Raw genomic sequence first — 19,325 nt, 5'->3', positions numbered from 1 at the left:
AATTGTTCAATCAAGTGCTAGAGAAGCACGTGTTAAGATGCTTTTAAGAATTGTCAATGTTTACCTGGGGACACGTTGCCAGAGCGAGTTCCAATAGAGATGCATTACCGTCTGCAGCAAGCGTGTGCAGCACTGTTCGTCCGCAAGAATCAGCTTGATTGATGTCTCCACTTTCACCGAGTAGTTCCGTTAATGGCTCGCTTGGAGACTCATCCATAGGGCTCACATCTTGCGAGACCTTTTATAAAAAAGCCACATAATCGTTATACAAATTTCACTGATAATTTCATCTCGACTGTTATCAATCAGGGATCATGCGCCATTTGAAAGAGATACATGAGGAGCATAGGAGTTAGAACTACGCTGATAAGGTCAATGACAATATAAACTTATGGGGGTCGATCATCAAATTTCTTGTCAACGGAGGTACCTGACTAGAAGAAACAGCATCCTTGCTGGCGTCGTCTTCGACGACCTTCTCGGATGGCTTGGCACCTGCGTCGATCAGTAGTTTGAGGAGCTTCACTTCCTGCCTAGGCCAGAGGATGCATTCGGAGCTGTCCAGATAGCAATCCTCGATCGGTGCTCCGCTGCCTATCATCCAGAGCACCTGTAGCGTGTGCACGTCCAAATTGCAGTTGGTTGTCGCCACGCTGGTTATGGCTCGTTGTAGATGCTGACCCAACACGCAAATTTCGTCGGGATTCAAATCTGGACCACGAAGAGTGTAATACGCGGCCAACATGGCGTGTCCTTCGATGGCCGAACACAGATACTTCTGGGTGCAGTGTTTCACGTCGAGCAGCCACTCGGCGAAGCTATGGTGGAACAGCATCAGGGCTCCGGCACGCGAAACGGAGATGACTCTTCGTAGAAGGTGCAAGCGCCTATTGAAGTCCTCGATGGTGATGCTGACGCAGGCGGTTTTCACGCACTTGTACAGGATCTCCTGGGTGATCGGCAGTTTCGCGGCTAGGATCACGTTCAACAGCGGTTGTACTTTGGCAAATTGCTTTCTGCTGAAGAGTCTTTGACACAGCCATAGGTAGAGGCCGTTCAGGGTGCCTGGTATCTCACGGACCTCACGCAGCACGATGAAGTTCTCGGCCACGCCGTCGAGAACCTTCTCCAGGTACAGGAAACAACCGTTGCTTTTGATGTGCAGCTGGTTTAGCATCTCGGCTGTGTCGCGCGAGATGTGCTGCCTAAAATCGACAGAGGACTTTAGACTAATGCAGGAATACTTTAGAGGAATTTAGACTAATAAACTAACACAGCAATTAGTAACAGAGTAATCAAAACGCTCCTACGATTACAGTCTGCATCTTTCAAATTCTTTACAACGACTCTGTTCAAATGAACACCTACCTCAGAGCGTCTTCTTGATCCAACCGTGCCAGAATGTACTGTTGAACGTCTCTGACGACCTGCGACTTCCTCAGATCGTCCAAGGAGATCTTGCGGAAGCCGGTGAACATCCTCGAGATCGTCTTGCTCTGACGTCGAGCGGTACAAACCAGCAGCAGCCATTGTGGGAACAAGTGGTGATGATTGGCTAGTAGTTCAGCGATCGTTCTACTGACGTTCTCGTTGTCTCTTCTGGAGTCTCTGGTACCGGTTTGCGGGGGATTGAGCGTTTGTCCTTCGTCGATCGAGTCGACTAACAAGAACAAACAACTTTTCGGTGGCTCCACCTCTAGCAGGGGTATCAGCAGAGCCTTCTTCAAAGCGTCGTCGGGATCTCGATCGAGAACGTCCGGCTGCAAGGCGGCTTGTATATCCGGATCTGTTCTGAGTTTCTCGGCGTACGCTTCTGCCACGGCCTCCCTCGAAGTTAGAGGAACTGTTGTGGTGGTGGTGGTTGTGGCGTTGCTCGGAGTTGGCGAACTTGGAGAGGCTCTGTGAAAACGGACGCCATTACTTTTCTGTTCTTCACGACAATTTTTCTTTATTAATATACTTTATTAATTTTCTTTATTAATACATCATATAAATGATATGATTCAATTATGGATACATGGATATAAACTATGTAGGGATGTAGAGGACTTAGGGAGACTTCTTAGAAATACTTTAGGATCTCTCAAGAAAAATCTACATAGGAATCTTCCACCTGGAATAGCCTTGAAATCTGCAATTCTCCTAAAATCTTGCTAGGTTATCTATAGTATCTACCAGAGTCAACCTACAAGCTTCCAACATCTCCTTGGAATATTCTTAGAATTTCCAAAAAATTTTCTTAAAGTCTAACTATAATTTTGATCTCTCAAAGTCAACTCTCAAGATATAGCTACAATCTGTCAAGAATCTGCATAGAATTGTCATAGTATCTCCTCTAGGTAGGATTTTGCTCTGTAACACGTTTAACCAACCTATGAATGCCATCGGAGCTAGCCTGAAGTAGCTGAGCGACCAAAGACCTGACGAACTGAGCGGGAGACAAGGATGCCTCGCTCCTTGCCTGGCAGAAGTGCCTGGCGAGCAGTCTCCTGTTCAAGGACCTCTGGTGTTTAGCGTTGGCGCCGGTCGACGGCCATGCTAATTCCGCGCACAAAGCTGTCTTGCCGCTTCCTGGTCCTCCGACGATCAGAGCACCGCACGTCTTCGAGGCCGGCCTCTGCTCCAGACAATGGGACAGCTTGATGAACGCCCATTCACGGCAGAAGAACCGTTTCTTCTCTATCACCGGTGCAGCCATTCCGACGTCTCTCGGTGTGTCGTTCAATCGATTAGTCGGATCGCGTGTTCGCTCGTTGGCCACGGTCTCATATTAGGTACGGTCTCTCGTTGGAAACTCGCAGCTTCGGGGGGAGAAGAGGATCAAAATCGAGGTTTCGACGGATCCGAGCTGTGGAAAGCCTCGCGTTTACGCGGATATTAGCTGGGGTCTAGATTGGCTGCGATGTGGCGCGGCTACGATTGATCTCGATGTACACGGACGAGGGAACACTGGTCGGAGCCCCAGGGGGCTCTGAGGCTTCCTCGGCCTCCATTCAGCCTTCTCATAGCCTCGTTGCGGACGAGCACCGCCGCGTCCCGTATCGCTGCATTCTACCTGCAACAGCAAAAGGAGACAACGTTTATTGCACCCCGCGGGATACGAGTTAGACCCGCCCGATGATGTCCGCGTGAAATCTACATGAATTCTTTACACGTGACAAGAGACACTTGATAGATGGCCGAATGCGTGATAACGACGATGAAACTTTTTTCTAGTCATTTTTAGTGGTTTATTTTGTTGAGTTTGATAGACAGATGCCTCTCTTGAATTATTTGCAACTTCGTTTTGGATGCAGATGAGATTTTCATTTGGGACATGTTCATGATTGTGATTTGATTTATTTAAATTGATTAAAACAAACTTTAGTTGCTTACGTAGAATAATATGGAAAAGTAGTGGAATAATAGAATAGTTGTGTAGTAGAGTGACAGAATGACAGCATAGTGGAACAGTAATATAATAGAGCGTTAGAAAGGCAATATAGTAGTATAATAGAATAGTAGAATGACACTATAGTAGTATAATAGACTAGTAATATAATAGAATCTTAGTGTAGTAGAACAGTAAAATGGCGGAATAGTAGAACAAGAAAATGGCGTAGTAGAACAGTAAAATGGCCGCGTAGCACAACAGTAAAATGGCGGCGCAGTAGAACAGTAAAATGGCGGCGTAGTAAAGTAGTAGAATGACATTCAATTCGAATCGTAAATTAAAAGAATATACTACAAAAGTATAATGAAACAGTGGTCTAATAAAATTATAGAATACTATAACAGTAAAATTTCCAAAACAGTATAACAATAATAATAGTAGCAGAACAGCAATATAATAAAATTGTATAACAGAATAACAGGAGAAAATTATAACGCGATATAATTTCCTCTCCGCCAAACAACGAAAGCAACCGTTTAACTTCCCCAATTTCTTATTTCGCTCACTTACAGAAATTCAAAGTGAATTTCGCAGCGGAAGAGAAGCAGATCCCTGAAATAGAGTTCACCGTAGTTCATGTTCGTTGAATACAGTGCATTTACCCGTGGCACTTCGCCGAAAGAAAGGTGGAGAAATCCTGTCGCGTCTAATGGAAAGCTTGAATTAGGTTTCCAAGTTGCACGTTAAATGATCTGAAATTCGTATTAAACGGGCGTAATAATTGTCTGTTGGTGGGCGACAGGTGGGACGAAATTACGAGAGAGAATGCCCGGGATAGGGGGGAAAACGCGGAGGGTTAATGACAAACTGGTCCCACTAATGAGAAGGAGATACCTAGGATCTTCTGCTGTCTGACTTTTCTAATTACTAGTACCGCATGTTTCTACCTGCTGTCACGTGGATTTCAACTGTTTGCCGCTGTAACTGAAACGTGCTTATCAAAATCTTTGTAAACGGTTTCGTGTCATTTGCAAAATTATATATCTTGGGGATGTCTTAACACTTTATCGATAATATTTAATTTTTTTAAGATTATTTGTTGTAACTGTACATTTTATATTAATTGAGAATTGAAGGTTTAGAAATAATGTAGTTAGGAATGTTAAGACTAGAGACCTCGACATTTGACAACTTAAAAATTTTGTAGGTTTGAACATTTTCCTCAGACAGAAACCTCCAGGATTTCATATAGAATATATTAATATATTATTTCTATTCTTATACTTCAATTTTTCGTGGCAAAATTCTTTAGACAACCAGTTTGATTAGATCATCAAATATCCTGAGAATAACAATTTCCTAGATCTCAAACTTCCTTGTCGAAAACTCCCTAGATCCTACATTCTCTATAACTCAAATACCCTTGATATAAAAATTCTCTAGACAACTAACTTGCCTATATCATCAAATATCCTGAGAATAAAAATTCCCTAGATCTCAATATTCCTTGTCGAAAATTCCCTAGATCCTATATTCCCTATAACTCAAATACCCTTGATGTACAAATTCCCTAGACAACTAACTTGCCTATATCATCAAATATCCTGAAAATAAAAATTCCCTAGATCTCAAACTTCCTTGTCGAAAACTCCCTAGATCCTACATTCCCTATATCTCAAATACCCTTAATGTAAAAATTCCCTAGACAACTAACTTGCCGATATCATCAAATATCCTGAGAATAAAAATTCCCTACATCTCAAGCTTCCTAGTCGAAAATTCCCTAGATGTTACATTCCCTAAATCTCAAATATCTTTAATACAAAAATTCTCCAGACTTGCCTATATTCTAAAATATCATGATCATAAAAATTCCCTAGATCTCCCAAGTCTGCTATATCCCTTGATACCTCAAACTCCATACATCCCTCGGTTTCTTATATTTTTAAATCTTTATTGTAAAATTTCCTGTATCAATCACTCCGAAAATTTAGTCGACGCGACAGCCTAGTAATAATAAGGTCGACGGAGTTTTGGAACAGCGTTAAAGTTACTCATGCCAGATGTTCAGCGGAGATAATACGCGGCAACGGAGTGGCTAAATTGGACCTGTTCGAAGTCCCCGGGGTCGTCCATTCGCTGCGAATTTAATGAAGAGAGTAGTGCATCGGCTAGACACACGTTGGCCAAATACGGAAGCCACTGTTCGATGTCAGTTTTAAGTGGGTCAAGTCTGCCTTGACTTCGCTTCGTATGAATTTTAAACCGCGCACAGCTGGATCCTGCGGCATTTCTGTCCGGTTACGTGCACCAACGATCACGGTTTCGCGTTTGTCGGACAGATGTTTCGATCCTCTCGTCAACCATCTTAACGAGTCAATACTTGATCACCGCTCTTCTGTTTATGGCTAATTACGCGTTCAAGCAGTCGGAATTTGTCTGTTCGTAATTGCCTTAATAAACGTTTACATTCTTTACGTTGCTTAAGTGAACTTAAGAACGCATTCGAGGAGACATAACCGAAGGCTTTTAATTTAAGACAGAAATTCAGCAGAGAGCTGTAAGTCAAATATGGACACCAGTACTGACTGGTTCACGCTAATAATTTGTAAATATTCGTAATTGTTAACTTTACCTAGGCAGCATATAATTAATATCTTACGCAAGCGACTTTACGTAAGTGAAGATCCGTACGTGTCCGATAACGAGATTCAGCTGGGATCACTTTTCCCACAATTTGACGAGCGAAGAAGCGAAACCTTTAAATCGTTTATCCCCGTAATTCCATCTCGCGAAGATTGACGTTCCCTGATTGAACGTCGAATAAATCACGAGCCGTTTATCGGCGTGCATCGGAGGATGAATTTTCAGCTTAGGTTTAGTACTAATTTGTCGGGTTCGACGTGTTCGAGACGGTGTCACGACACAGATTGCACGGGGAATAAAAAAGCGAAATGAACGCCGACAATGGCTGAACCGGTGTCATGGTTTATCGTTTGTGAAATGGCTGTTAAGGCAGGTCGTCGTTCGAATCAGCCGATCGGTACAAGGGAATCCGGCGCACGTGGTATCAGTAACAACGCGTATGACACGTGAGATAAGCGGGAACTGGCAGCTCGTATTGTGCGACTATGGCAGTAAATTTGAGAGAATGGATCTTTGAACGCGCGACAATGAATGCGTTTGATTCGTGCATCAGTTTAGGATGATTTGCGATCGGAGGTGCATCGTTGCTTTTTTTTATTCTATCGAAGGATTCGTGTGCACTTGGCATGGGATGTCTTTGACTTAGGAGTGAAACTAGGGTCCAATAGTTAGTTTAATTTTTCGGAGATTTCTTGGGACCCGGAGATTCTGAGATACGACTCAGGGTATTTAGGTTTTGGAGACTTGAAAATTGAGGGATGTAGAAAACGTTGTAGCGGAAAATGACGCACTCAGGAAGATTGCTCGGCTGTCAATCGTAATTTGTTTGATAGCCGGCACTCCCATGGAAATAAGACATCAGGGTTCGTTATTTGCCCGTTTAAAAGCGTCTGGGGAGACACGTCGTCGTGGTACGTTCCAGATTTCCACAATGATTTTAACGAAGCTCGGCGCGATCCTCGAATGGAGAGGATCCCGCGAAACGAAATTTCCCCGGATTCGCACGTTTTAATTGCTGTAAATCTGTCCCACGTCGGGCGTGAGAGAGCTCTGCGAAAACGTGAAAGTGCGTTTTCCCTTGGCACTCAGCCGTCTCGGCTTTTCTCACGACGATCAATTGTTCCTGCCCTCCCCTTTTACCGACACCATTCAGAAACGCAATTAAAATGTACCGATCCGAGAGATTCCTCGGCGACGATCGCAATTTTATGGGAAACTGAAATCAACGTCGACGAACCCGTACGCGACGCGGAAATGTATTATCCGATAAATTGTGGAGGAAAATAAGTATTTTGATACTGTAGAGATCAGTATAATTGCAACGAATATTGTGAACGAGCTTAAATTTACATGACTCGAAGTATTAAGTCATTAGTGCACATATGTATGCATCCACATATACATGTCCATGTATGTATCCACATATGGATGCATGTATGTATGTATCCACATATACATATTCATGTATGTATCCACATATGCATGTCCATGTATGTATCCACATATGCATGTCCATGTATGTATGCACATATGGATGCACATACGTATGCATCCACATATACATATTCATGTGTGTATCCACATATGGATGCACATATGTATGTATCCACATACGGATGCACATACGTATGCATCCACATATACATATTCATGTATGTATCCACATATGGATGCACATATGTATGTACCAACATATACATATCCATGTATGTATCCACATATGGATACACGTATGTATGCATCCGCATATACATATTCATGTATGTATCTACATATGGATGCACATATGCATGTATCCACGTATTTATGCATCCACATATATGCATGTACGTATCCACATATGGATGCACATATGTATATCTAAATTATCAACTGGTAAACGAAAGAGAAACGATTCCAATTCCAAGCTAGCACTCGACCAACAGAATAATGTAAACAGTACTCGTGCATAAATGTCTACTCATTTAATAATCTCTGGTACTAACTTTTACAGCAAATGTTAACGATACATTTTTCACTTAACGAGGTAAGATTTTTTTTAAACCTAATTGCAACGAAGCCAATTTCTCCGTTCATCTTTCAAGCCGCTTTCAGCAACGTACTTTCATTAAATGCTTATTCTAAGTTCTCTCTCTCTCTCTGTCTTCTCACTTCGCTCGCTGTATTTCCCTCTTTAGAGCATGTTGAATACCTTCAAGAACACTTGCCCGTTATACATGCACTCATAACCGCCATTCTATTGTTGCTAATCCTTACTTCTAAATATTATAACACTACGAGATACGATTTACCTGTTACAATTACGGGAACATTATCACAGATTTCATGGGTGATATTTAATCTTGATTTCTAAGGTTCGTTCTTTAATAAAGGGTCTATGATTTAGTGCTATAATTTCGGTTATATTCGGAACTTTAATTAAAATTTTAAGTTATGACGTTGGGTAACCACATACATTACTGAACGTGTTATTACGACCATTGAACAGAGATTTTTTATTTAAAATTGCAGTTCTCTGTTCTAGATTACTAACATAATTTTAGTGATATTTTTTAAATTTCTTTCTGATACATGTTCATATTCATAGGATCAATATGTGTTATAGTAGAACACATGTACATGTATGATCATAAATATGTACCATATGTAATGTACCATATATTATCATATATCATCATACATTATCATATGTGATCATATACAAGTATATCATATGTAATCCTATATCATCAAACATTATCATAAGTCATCATATGTAATGTATCATACGTTGTCAAACATCATCATACATCATCGTATGTCATCATATGTAATGTACCATATGTCATATATCATAATACATCATCACATGTCAACATATATAACATGTCATCTGTAATCAAATATCATCAAACATTATCATAAGTCATCATACGTAATGTATCATACGTTGTCAAACATCATCATACATCATCGTATGTCATCATATGTAATGTACCATATGTCATATATCATAATACATCATCACATGTCAACATATATAACATGTCATATGTAATCAAATATCATCAAACAATATCATAAGTCATCATATGTAATGTATCATACGTTGTCACACATCATCATACATCATCGTATGTCATCATATGTAATGTACCATATGTTGTCACATATCATACATCATCACATGTCATCATATATAATATATCATATATAATTGAACTTCCTCAAACGTTATCAAAAGTTATCAGATGTAATGTATCATATATTAGCATATATCATCATACATTACCATATGTCATCGTATATAATATATCATATGTAACCGTACATCATCACACATTATCATAAGTCATCATATATAATACAGCACATATTGTATATCATACATTACATACCATAAATCATCAGTATGAGTTATCACATATGATATATCACATACCATGTATAAATCTAAATAAGTATGTAGTAAAATAATAAGTAAATTTGCTATATCCAACAGTGTAAATATCACGCGTCGAACCAAATCACCAGCATTCAATTAACGTAGCAAAAGAAGCTTCTCGAGTGCCCCACGTTCCTCTAGCAATTAAACGAAAGAAGATTTGAAATTCTTAAGCTGCAGTTCCCGAGTCCGACTAAACAGTCGCGAGGTGTTAATTGCAGCATGTAATAGGCAGCACTTAAAGAGCCAAGAAGATGACGGTTAAAGCGTGTCCGTATTATTTAACAAAATCTCGTCCCGCGGCGTCGCGAATAGGAACATGACAGTCATCTTGAAAACGTCGCTCGGTAATTTGCGTCGACCCCACGTTACCTGACAAATTGCTTTAATTACGCAGCGGTCTAGTTAATTCCCGACTCGATTCACGTGGCGTCGGCGCGGAAGAAGAAGAAGAAGAGGAAATAAAGCGAACAGAAAAAGAAGAGAATGGATCCAGGATAATTATGAATAGTCGAAAACCAAGGTGTACGTTTGTTCTTCGATTTCTATGGACAAAACGTCGCCGACATCGAGGCTTTCGAGTGTCGGGGTCACCTAATTACTACACGGTTCGGGGTTCGGGCGTTTTACGCTTCGTTTGCTGCTTGTCTCGCACCAGTGTCGGACATTGTTCCGTCGCAACGGCTGGCACATCCCGTTCGCAGTTAATGTAATATGCAGTTAATTAACACCGGCAGTCGATGAGCCAGCGGGATCCGGGGAGCACGTGTCATCTTTTTCCTTTTTCACCGTCGACGGAAACTATTGATCGGCGACAATGGTTAGTTGCTGGGTTAATCATGTACGTTTGGGACTTGATGGATTGTTCGAACGCTGTTTCGTGATTATTGGAATGTTACATTGATTCCTTTTCTCTATGATAGAGAATGATAGAAATTTTGTAGAATACTCTAATACAATTCTGAACGAATTAAAAATCGGACTGGCAAAATGGCATTGACACTCGTGTGTATTTATGGTGAAACATATATTCCTAGATCTTTAGATTTTTGATCGTTCAAATTCAAACATTTTTTCTTTCTCAAATTCCCTAGTTTTTTTATGAAAATTCCTTAGATCTTCGAACATATTATAGAAAAATTATCTACTTTTTAATGCTCCGTAGATTCTCATTTAGATAATTAAATTCCCAAATTTCCCTAGAATCTCCAGATTCTCAAATTATCTAGATCTCGAAATCTCCTACACCACCTGATTTCCTAGATATTCAAATTCGTCTTTGTAAAATCCCCTAACCTCAAAAATTTCCCAGATGCAAAAATTACCTAGATCTAAAAATTTTCCAGCTTCGAAAATTCACAGAATTTTAAAATTCCCTAGATTCAAACCTCAAGATTTAAAAATTCCTTAAATCCAAAAATTCCACAGATTCAAAAATTCCTAAATTCAAAAATTCCCCAGATTCAAAAATTCTCCAGCTTCGAAAATTCACTGTATTAAAAAATTTCCTAGATTCCAAATCCGCTATATTCGAAAATTTCCTAGACCCGAAAATTCCGCAGAGTCGAAAATTTCTAAATTAAAAAATTCCCTAGATCCAGAAGGAACCCGAGTCGAAAATTCCCAAGATTAAAAATTCCCTGTATTCCAAAATTCCCTAGATCCCCAATTTCGTGAGCTACCCTCTCAACTCAGCAAAAATCCACTAGGTAATACGTTAGATTTCCCAATTTCCTGTATTTCAAAATTCCCTAGATTTCTCAATAACCTATAGGGTTATTGTGGTTTAGGAAATTTGTGGTCGAGTCCCCAAATATATTATGCTTCCAAATTACTGATCTCTTTGCAGCGTAAAGAAAAGATGAACTGCAGCGTTTTCGAAGTACGCGATCCTGATTGCTGCGAACGATATCGGTGAAGGCAGCGGATTGAAAGGGAACGCGAGACAAAACGGGAAAATAGAGTTGGATGCTTAATAGAGCCCAGCCGGGATAGAAGAGACGGAGCAGAACGAGGAGAGAGAATATATCGAACAATGAGGATCAAAAAGCTTGCACGCGACGAAGGAAATCGAGCCGAAGTTACATTGGCGGAATGACAATGCTCGTTCCACTTTGAATTCGCTGGTTAATAAAGAGGCGCATTCACCTGCCGGAGGTGGCAAGACCAATGGGGAACACGCAAATTGAGACGTCTCGACTGAATGGGGAAACACGGGACCAGGCTAGCAGGCCTCGACACTATTATCAACGGTTCAGAGTCAATTTTACACTGGACTGACAGGAATTCAATTTCACAGCGGATTTGTCTTCCGGCGCTGGCTCAGAAACGTGTTTAGAAATTGTCACCTGCCGTTTCCAAGACGTCTCGATAGATCTTACGAGCGAAAGATCGTCGGACAAACTGACGGTGCGTTATATAAACGGTGCTTCAGCTTTCGAACGTCATATTTTAAACTCGCCTCTCGGAACAGGTTATATGACTGTAGCTTGTTCGAGTACAAAACTTTCTTATGGATACTTAAATGTGCACTTAATACTTAAGCACTTTGGGCAAAGTGGCAATACAACGAGAGTCTATTACATTACATTTTATGGTTTTCGGAATTGACAATTTTCACATTAATAAATTTACAAAATTTGCTAATTCTTCAGTATGTAAATAACTAAATTTTCAAATTAAAAAAAATATCCCCAGAATTTGCTATATCAGCAAATTCCTGCATCCCCAAATCCCTTTGAATCTTCAAATCTCGAGACATGTTTCGCAGCAACTTTTCAACGAATAAAAGGCGCAATTTAGAAACATAGGGCATTTCATGGAACTGGGTCAAGTGGTTCCTTTTTTTTATTTTTGTACTCGTCGAAAGTTTTAGAGACTCTTGTATGGAACATGAAGCGAAGGCAACGAGAAGAGGTGGTCGAAATCTGCGCGAGATTCTAATCACGCGTTTAGTTAGCGTCCATTCGCCTCTGTCCTTCGTCGTGGTCGCCCCATGAAAAATTAAACTGCCGAACGAGCATGGTGTTCGTGGTGAAAAGCCTCCCTCAAAAATCCACCGTAATTTACGAGCGTGTACAGCTTATAAATATTTCAGAGGTAGCTTTCATCGGACGAGTCCGAACGGTGCCTCGCAGCCTCGGCCGGATTCCGTCTGTTGAATTCTGTATCATCGATGGAGCCTGATCACGCGCGTCCACTTTTGTTCATCTTAAATCTCTGCGTTTAAATTTGTACGTGATTCCTGGAGTCGCTGGATATAGTGGTTTATCGGTGGTGGAGAACCGTCTGTAAGGGTACGGTACATTCAACACTTTGCAAGCTTCAAACTAGCGAAGTCTTAAATTTCTTATCTTAGAGAATTCGGTAGCTTAACATCTTGAGGGACCCACATTTATAAATCTGAGTATTCTTGTACTTCAAGTTGTGTAGCTTCTTAGATCTCTAGATCGTGTGTGCTTAAATCACCTTATACTTAGACTCGCAATATCCCTGCACCTTCATGTAACAAGACTTACATGTCACTAAACCCTCATATGTTTAGTCCCTGCCTCCTTATGTCCACATATGAATGTCTTCATATTCCTTACGATAAGCAAAAATTATCCATATGCATTTATCTTCAATACCTTTATGTACCAATACCTTAATATCCCTAGATGACGGTATCCCTAGATGACACTACTCAAAGCGTCACCTCTGATTCCTCAGAAATTCTTATATTCCCAAATTACAGTAACTGTATATCTCTACATATATTCCTAAATTTCGAAATGAATAGGAATACCTGATTTTTCATTTTAACAATATAATGAAGGTTAATTAATTGAATCCATTGAATCGAGATTCCATTGAAAGTCCTTGTGGTATTTTGGAACGTCCATAGAGACGTTTCAATTTCCAATACTAATCGAGCCGAATAGCACATGTTCCGATTATGGCAGCCGTGTACGAGCCGGCTGACCCGAGAATGATGTCCCGACCTGACTGAAACCAGGTCGTTGCTCAATCAACCAAATACGGCGAGCCACGAACGCATTAACGATCGGGTGCATCCATCTAACAACATAACCGACTGTTTCTCCTTATTTATCGGAATCTTTACATTGTTTCGTCGTGTCACATTCCGATCGTTTAATCAACGGTATTTATTTAGATCAACTTCTTATGTGAAAATCTTTGGAACGACTCTTTGGTTTCTGCCACTTATACTCTTGTACTACTGTACTCTTCTTCTATTGTTCATCTATTCTTAGGTTTTTGGGAATAATTCTGTCAAAAATAATATGGTTCAGCTATTTCTTTTAAAGCTAATTATGCTACCTCTTTTAAAGCTTCTGAAGTTTGATTTGAGTAGTGAAGGAGGAGTTCATGGATGTTACTAGGTCTGAGAGGTCAGACGAATGATTCAGTTGATGAGTAACGGACTCGATGGTAACGGAGCGATTTCAGCAAGAAGATAAGCCAATTCCGAAATTTTTTTACTGACATATATTGTACACTCCATACCTTGAAATTCTTGTTGTAAACTTCCTTTTGTCGGATCACCACAAGTGGGTGAAAAATTGTTAAATGTAATATTCTGTATATCAATGATTTTGTGTGAAGGTATCATTGTCAAAAGGTACACCTTTGCACTCCTTAATTTCTTTCACCTACTAACTCTCTAATTTACAAAATAGATCAATAAAGGATAGATTCATTCTCTCTTATTATGAATAGTAAGCAAATGATAATACACATATTCAAGCAAATTATTTATCTGAATAAGATCTCAGAGAAATGTGATGAGCCACATTTGAGGAGTGCAAAGGGATGTCGATACTTCATTCAACAGCTGTAGTATCAAAATTCTAGTGATATTCGAACTCATCTGACCTTAATTACCCGATTCACGTAAATGAAATTCATGCAAACGTATTAACCGATCTACCCAAAATCGCTCTCATCTCGAACGAATCCAGCTCTCAATTAAATCCACGCCAGACTAAAGCCATAATCTCCTCTCCGCAACGTAACACGCGTTCAACACTATTATCTTACTATTTCAACGGTATAATCGCGCGAATTCGAGGACGATACTGCCTAGTCACGTTGCAATAACGTTATTCACCAAAACTACCCCTGCAACCGAATATCCGACGAAAACAGGTAAAGAGAGAGAAAGGAGATTAACAGGACATTCTCGTTACTTGTTCAATGGTTCTCGCATTATTGTTATTATAGCCGGCGATAATAAAATTTAGGATAATGAAGCCATTTAACTTATTATACCATTTCGATATCTATGAAGCGACATATTTCTCTCTGGACGCGTTTCGCTATTGATTCAGACGTAAGGATTCCTTCAGGCCGAGCTATTATCGTTTCATTTCCAATTATAATTAATACCGGGCGTGATTCACGCGGCATGGCTCAATCGAGCGCGATAATTAATGAAGGATCCCAAGTGCGAGCGTTCACGCGTCGCTCGGAACCGTGTTTGCTAATTAATCAATTAATTCGACGCCGTTTCGCGATATCTTCGATCGTGCTGACGTGAGGATAATAGCCGGTCACTCTTAATACATACGAAATTATACGATTGGAATAATAGAAATGATATGTTTATGGTAATCGCATTAAATAGTTATGCTGATGTTTCTATTCAAATCAAAGTTAATGCTGGAAGCTAAGGCGAAAGTTATTCTTATGCTGCATAGCTTCTTCTTAGAACAAAGAATAACCTAAATATGTTCGACTACATCATGAAACTATTACGATAAAATTATATTTGTAAAGTGACAATTATATCTATGAAAATTATATTTGGAAAATGACAATTACACTTACAAAATTAAATTTGGAAAGTGACATTCACATCTATAAAAATTATATTTAGAAAATTGTATCTATGAAATATCTAGTCCGCCATTTTGTCCGTTCAGTGTTTGCACCGCCATTTTGTCCGTTCGGCGATCCCTGCGCGCGAAATTCGAATACCTCAGAATAAGAAAAGCCCATATTTACAAATTTGTAAAGAAATTTCAAATTTCTAATGATCTACAAATGTAACAAACCTTTCCTACTTATATTATTAACATCTCAGTCTAACATCTCTCCCTCAAATTAATAAATCAGAAGAAACTGCAAAATATCTTCTACTAATTCTCCCATAAAGCTATCCAATTACATTCGTCACTAATAAATTACTATTTCAATCTCCACTATCACAATGGTTTCCGAATAATAATTCCGAATAACAGCGTCTGAATGGTTTCACCGTAGCATCATCATCGTCGACTATATCGTTTAATTAAAAACACGTTACATAGGATGTGTTGAAAAGGCAGGAATTCAACGAAAATACCAACTCTCTCCGGTATTCGCGGCTCGTCGATAGAGAAGAGTTATGAAAAAAATTTCCATAATGCACGTCGTGGATTTATGTTCTTCGTGTGTAATCTGCTCAGCCATGGCAAATCGTGGCCAAACAAACGTCGAGACGAGAGCAAAAAAACAAAAAGGGTTTAATTAACGAATTACGAGGTATTAGACTGATTGCAGTCCTACAGCGAAAGAGATCCTGACAATCGAGTACAATGCCTCTTCATTTTCGCGATCCATAGTTAGACTGGTTAACTACGGCTTTTTATTTCTCGTTTACGGAGAGGAGAAGTGGAGTTATGACAGCGGAATGATTTTTCGACGGGGTTTAATTGCGACGTCTGGTCAACACCGATCGATCCTAAAAATCCACTCGTACTTTATTTTACTGATGGGGAAAATCAGAAGTTTACTTTTTGGGAAATCAGAAGGGTTTTTAGGAAATCAGGAGTTTATTTTTTATAAATATTTTTAGCTTGTGCCTAGGTTAAATAATAATTAACTGGGTCATTTCACGTCGAATCGATCACTTTTAGATATCACCATCAGCGATTTTGCTCTAATCAAAATATTTTGTAGTCCATGTGAAATTAGGGGGGGTTTAAGTCACCATTTTGCCAGTTTCGAATTTGTAAAAAAATTACAAGCCTTCACAGCATACAATTTTTTGCGAAAATAGGCTTCACTAACGAATTTTTTTCTCAGAAACTACTCAACCCATTTAGCTAAATTCTTTTTTGTTTGATTCATGAAGGATTGGGCTATTTAAAAATATTTTTTTTAATTCTGTCACTGATGTAAAGCAATTCCAGCGTCCGGTTAATGTTGTCGATTAACGAGTACCCAATTTTCGATCGTATATGCAACGCGTTCAAAAATGATCGCAAAAATTGCCACTCCCATGGAATAATAAAAAGCCCATTATCATTTTGAGGTATAAGGGAAATTGGATATTCGTTAATGGGCAAATTAAGCTCCAAATTGGTTGATCGAATATTCGGAGAATCAGCCATTTTGTTAATCGGCCATTCCGTATCGATGAGCCGCTAATTTTTAGCAAACCTTGAAACAGTTTGTTACAACTTGCGAATATAATTAAAAACTAATGGTACAAATATTTACGAAGAGCTAGAACATCGACGTGTTATCCGAGAAAAATCCCACGCAATCACGACTGTTGACAATAGGTAAAAAAAAAATATTTACACAGCATAAAAGTGTTAACGCGTCGGAACGAAGTGCAGGTATAAAGTTCGACGTGTTTATGGGTTGGAACGACAGCCGGGTGTATCGTTAATGGAAATTGATACACGCCGAACAAATTGTCAGATTTGATCGTTTTGTCGACTGGTTTACGTGTCATCTTTAAAATATGATCAGGATTTATACGGCTCGTTTAACGCGTCTACATTTGTCATTCGAAGCACGTGCAGTATCTCATCTTGTCCGGAGGTCAAACAAACGGAATGCGCCGAGTTAACTCAGCTCCAGATACGTTTCATCTGTACAGACATCGACTGTTGCAGTCGTTTACGCCGACACCTACGGTTTCGGATGTGAAATAGCTCTATTTCTGTCGGCGCGATCTATAATTTACATCTTAAATTTCATTTCGAGCTTATATTATTCAGTCGGATATCAGTTTTCCGATACAGGAAACTCTTATTTAAAAAATGAAGTGTCTCGTTTTGGGTACTGATCCATTGGGTATATAATCCATGTTTCAGATTATATTTCTAGGTTCAAATAATTCTGGATTCTGATATTCTCAGGTTACGATATCTGCAGATCAGTGTATTCAAATATTTTGATATCCTCAAATTCTAAAATCGGTCACCGATGAGTCCAATAACGGTAAACTTGTTAAACATCGTCCAATTTAGAGCGAGTTTTAATGAATTTTACTAATGAACATTTCGTAAGTGGAGCAGTTATTTCTCACACGAAATCCTCGACTTTCTCATCATTGTTCCTCAACAACTCGTTGTTTATTTAATCGTGATTGTTCCCACGAACAATCGCTCCCAACAACGAGAACGCTCCATTTTATTCGGAGGACCATGCATGTGTTTTCATTGAAACGAGAGGTCACGTATTCTTTCAATGCCCCATGCGAAGTATTCTGAAATAGTAAGATAACATGGTACCTAGATTTTTGGAACAACGAATTTGCAACTAATTCTAATGCCGCTTAATAAAGTGCAAGTCTAGTAATTTGGCAACTAACGAAGTAAAACTAAAGGCATTCAACGACTTGCATACATTTAGTTCCTCTAATTGCTACGGTCTCTCTCCGCGGTACTGCAACGGTTCCCGGCAATAGACATGCTAATTAGATTACTATTAATTACTCTCGTAGCTTTCTTTTTCCGCAATCGCGTCGTACGTGGACATTCGCCCTCTCGACGGTCATAAATTTGTTTATCGCGTCGCGGGGATAGAGCCCCGGTTTTTTATCCGGGCCGGCGATTAACGCCGTTATTACCGCGAAGAGGACGATTACAATTACGCGGGACTACGTTCGGACGGGGAAAATACCTGTGGAATTTATCGTCCTTAACGCGAGGTTATCGCTGCGAAATTTGCGCTACAATTCCCGTTGCTTTTTTCCACCTTATCCGTCCGCCTTTTTCCACCGTGAGAAGGATCGGTTGACAGTCTCGTGTACGGTCGTCCCGACGATGAAACAAATAAACTTAGGATCGTGAGATTGATGGTGCTAGCGGAACGCGTTAGACGGATAACGGAACTAATGAAATTTGCGAAAAACGTCCGGCGGGAAAATAGCAGAATATAACGACGGAACTTTCAACTTTCGTTCATTCAACTTTTTCAATTTTCGAGTAGAGTGCAGAACTGTGTCCGATGCATCGTCCTTCAGACTGTTCAGGTAAAGTAGAAGAACTTCTGCGATACGTTTTTTCTTCTCGAAAACTTGAAACTCGCGATACACATTCGTTGCGAGATCAAAGATTTCCTCTCTGCTTCGAAATATTTTATAAGGTTTACTCTGACTTTTGGATTTTGTACTTTCCAACGTTTCTAGGATGTTAAATTCTTCAGATTCGTAAATTCTCTAGATATCTATTATTTAAATTCTGAAATTCCCTAGACACAGAAATACACCGGACTACAAAATTTTCCTGGGCTTAAAAATTCCCCAGATACTTAATTCTGAAGTTCTAATATTTCCTAGACACTTAACTCTCTAGAGCCTAATGTATAAATTCAAAATTTCCCTAGGCATCTAGTCACTAGATACAAAAATTCCCTACGCGTCTAGCTGCTAGATTCAAAAATTTCCTAGGGACCTAGTCCCTAGATTCAAAAGCTCCCTAGGAGCTTATCCCTATATCCAAAATTTCCTAGGAGTGCAGTAACTAGATGCAAAAATTCCCTAGGTGTCTAGTTCTTAGATTAAAAAATTCCCTAGGCGCCTAATCCCAAATTCGAAAATTCCTTAGGCGTCTAGTTCCTAAATTCATAAAATCCCTAGGTGCCTGTTTCCTAGATTCA

General features: G+C 39.6%; 1 protein-coding gene across 7 annotated transcripts in view; it reads right to left on the bottom strand.

Moving 5' to 3' along the window:
* Positions 1-19,325, bottom strand: part of LOC100877696 (uncharacterized) — a 186,010-nt gene that overhangs the window by 6,834 nt on the left and 159,851 nt on the right. For all 7 annotated transcript variants that reach the window (XM_076533469.1, XM_076533476.1, XM_076533459.1 and 4 more), the window contains 4 exons: positions 2,373-3,055; positions 1,369-1,899; positions 431-1,205; positions 65-238 (listed from right to left, as the gene is read on the bottom strand). In XM_076533469.1, the coding sequence (XP_076389584.1) occupies positions 65-238; positions 431-1,205; positions 1,369-1,899; positions 2,373-2,698 (1,806 nt within the window). In that variant the 5' untranslated portion in view covers positions 2,699-3,055. The remainder of the gene's footprint in view (positions 1-64; positions 239-430; positions 1,206-1,368; positions 1,900-2,372; positions 3,056-19,325) is intronic.

This window comes from Megachile rotundata, chromosome 1 (assembly GCF_050947335.1).
Source record: "Megachile rotundata isolate GNS110a chromosome 1, iyMegRotu1, whole genome shotgun sequence".
In the NCBI taxonomy this organism is placed as follows: Eukaryota; Metazoa; Arthropoda; class Insecta; order Hymenoptera; family Megachilidae; genus Megachile; species Megachile rotundata.
Note: the sequence above shows the minus strand (reverse complement) of the source record. Positions and strands in the feature narration are given on the sequence as shown.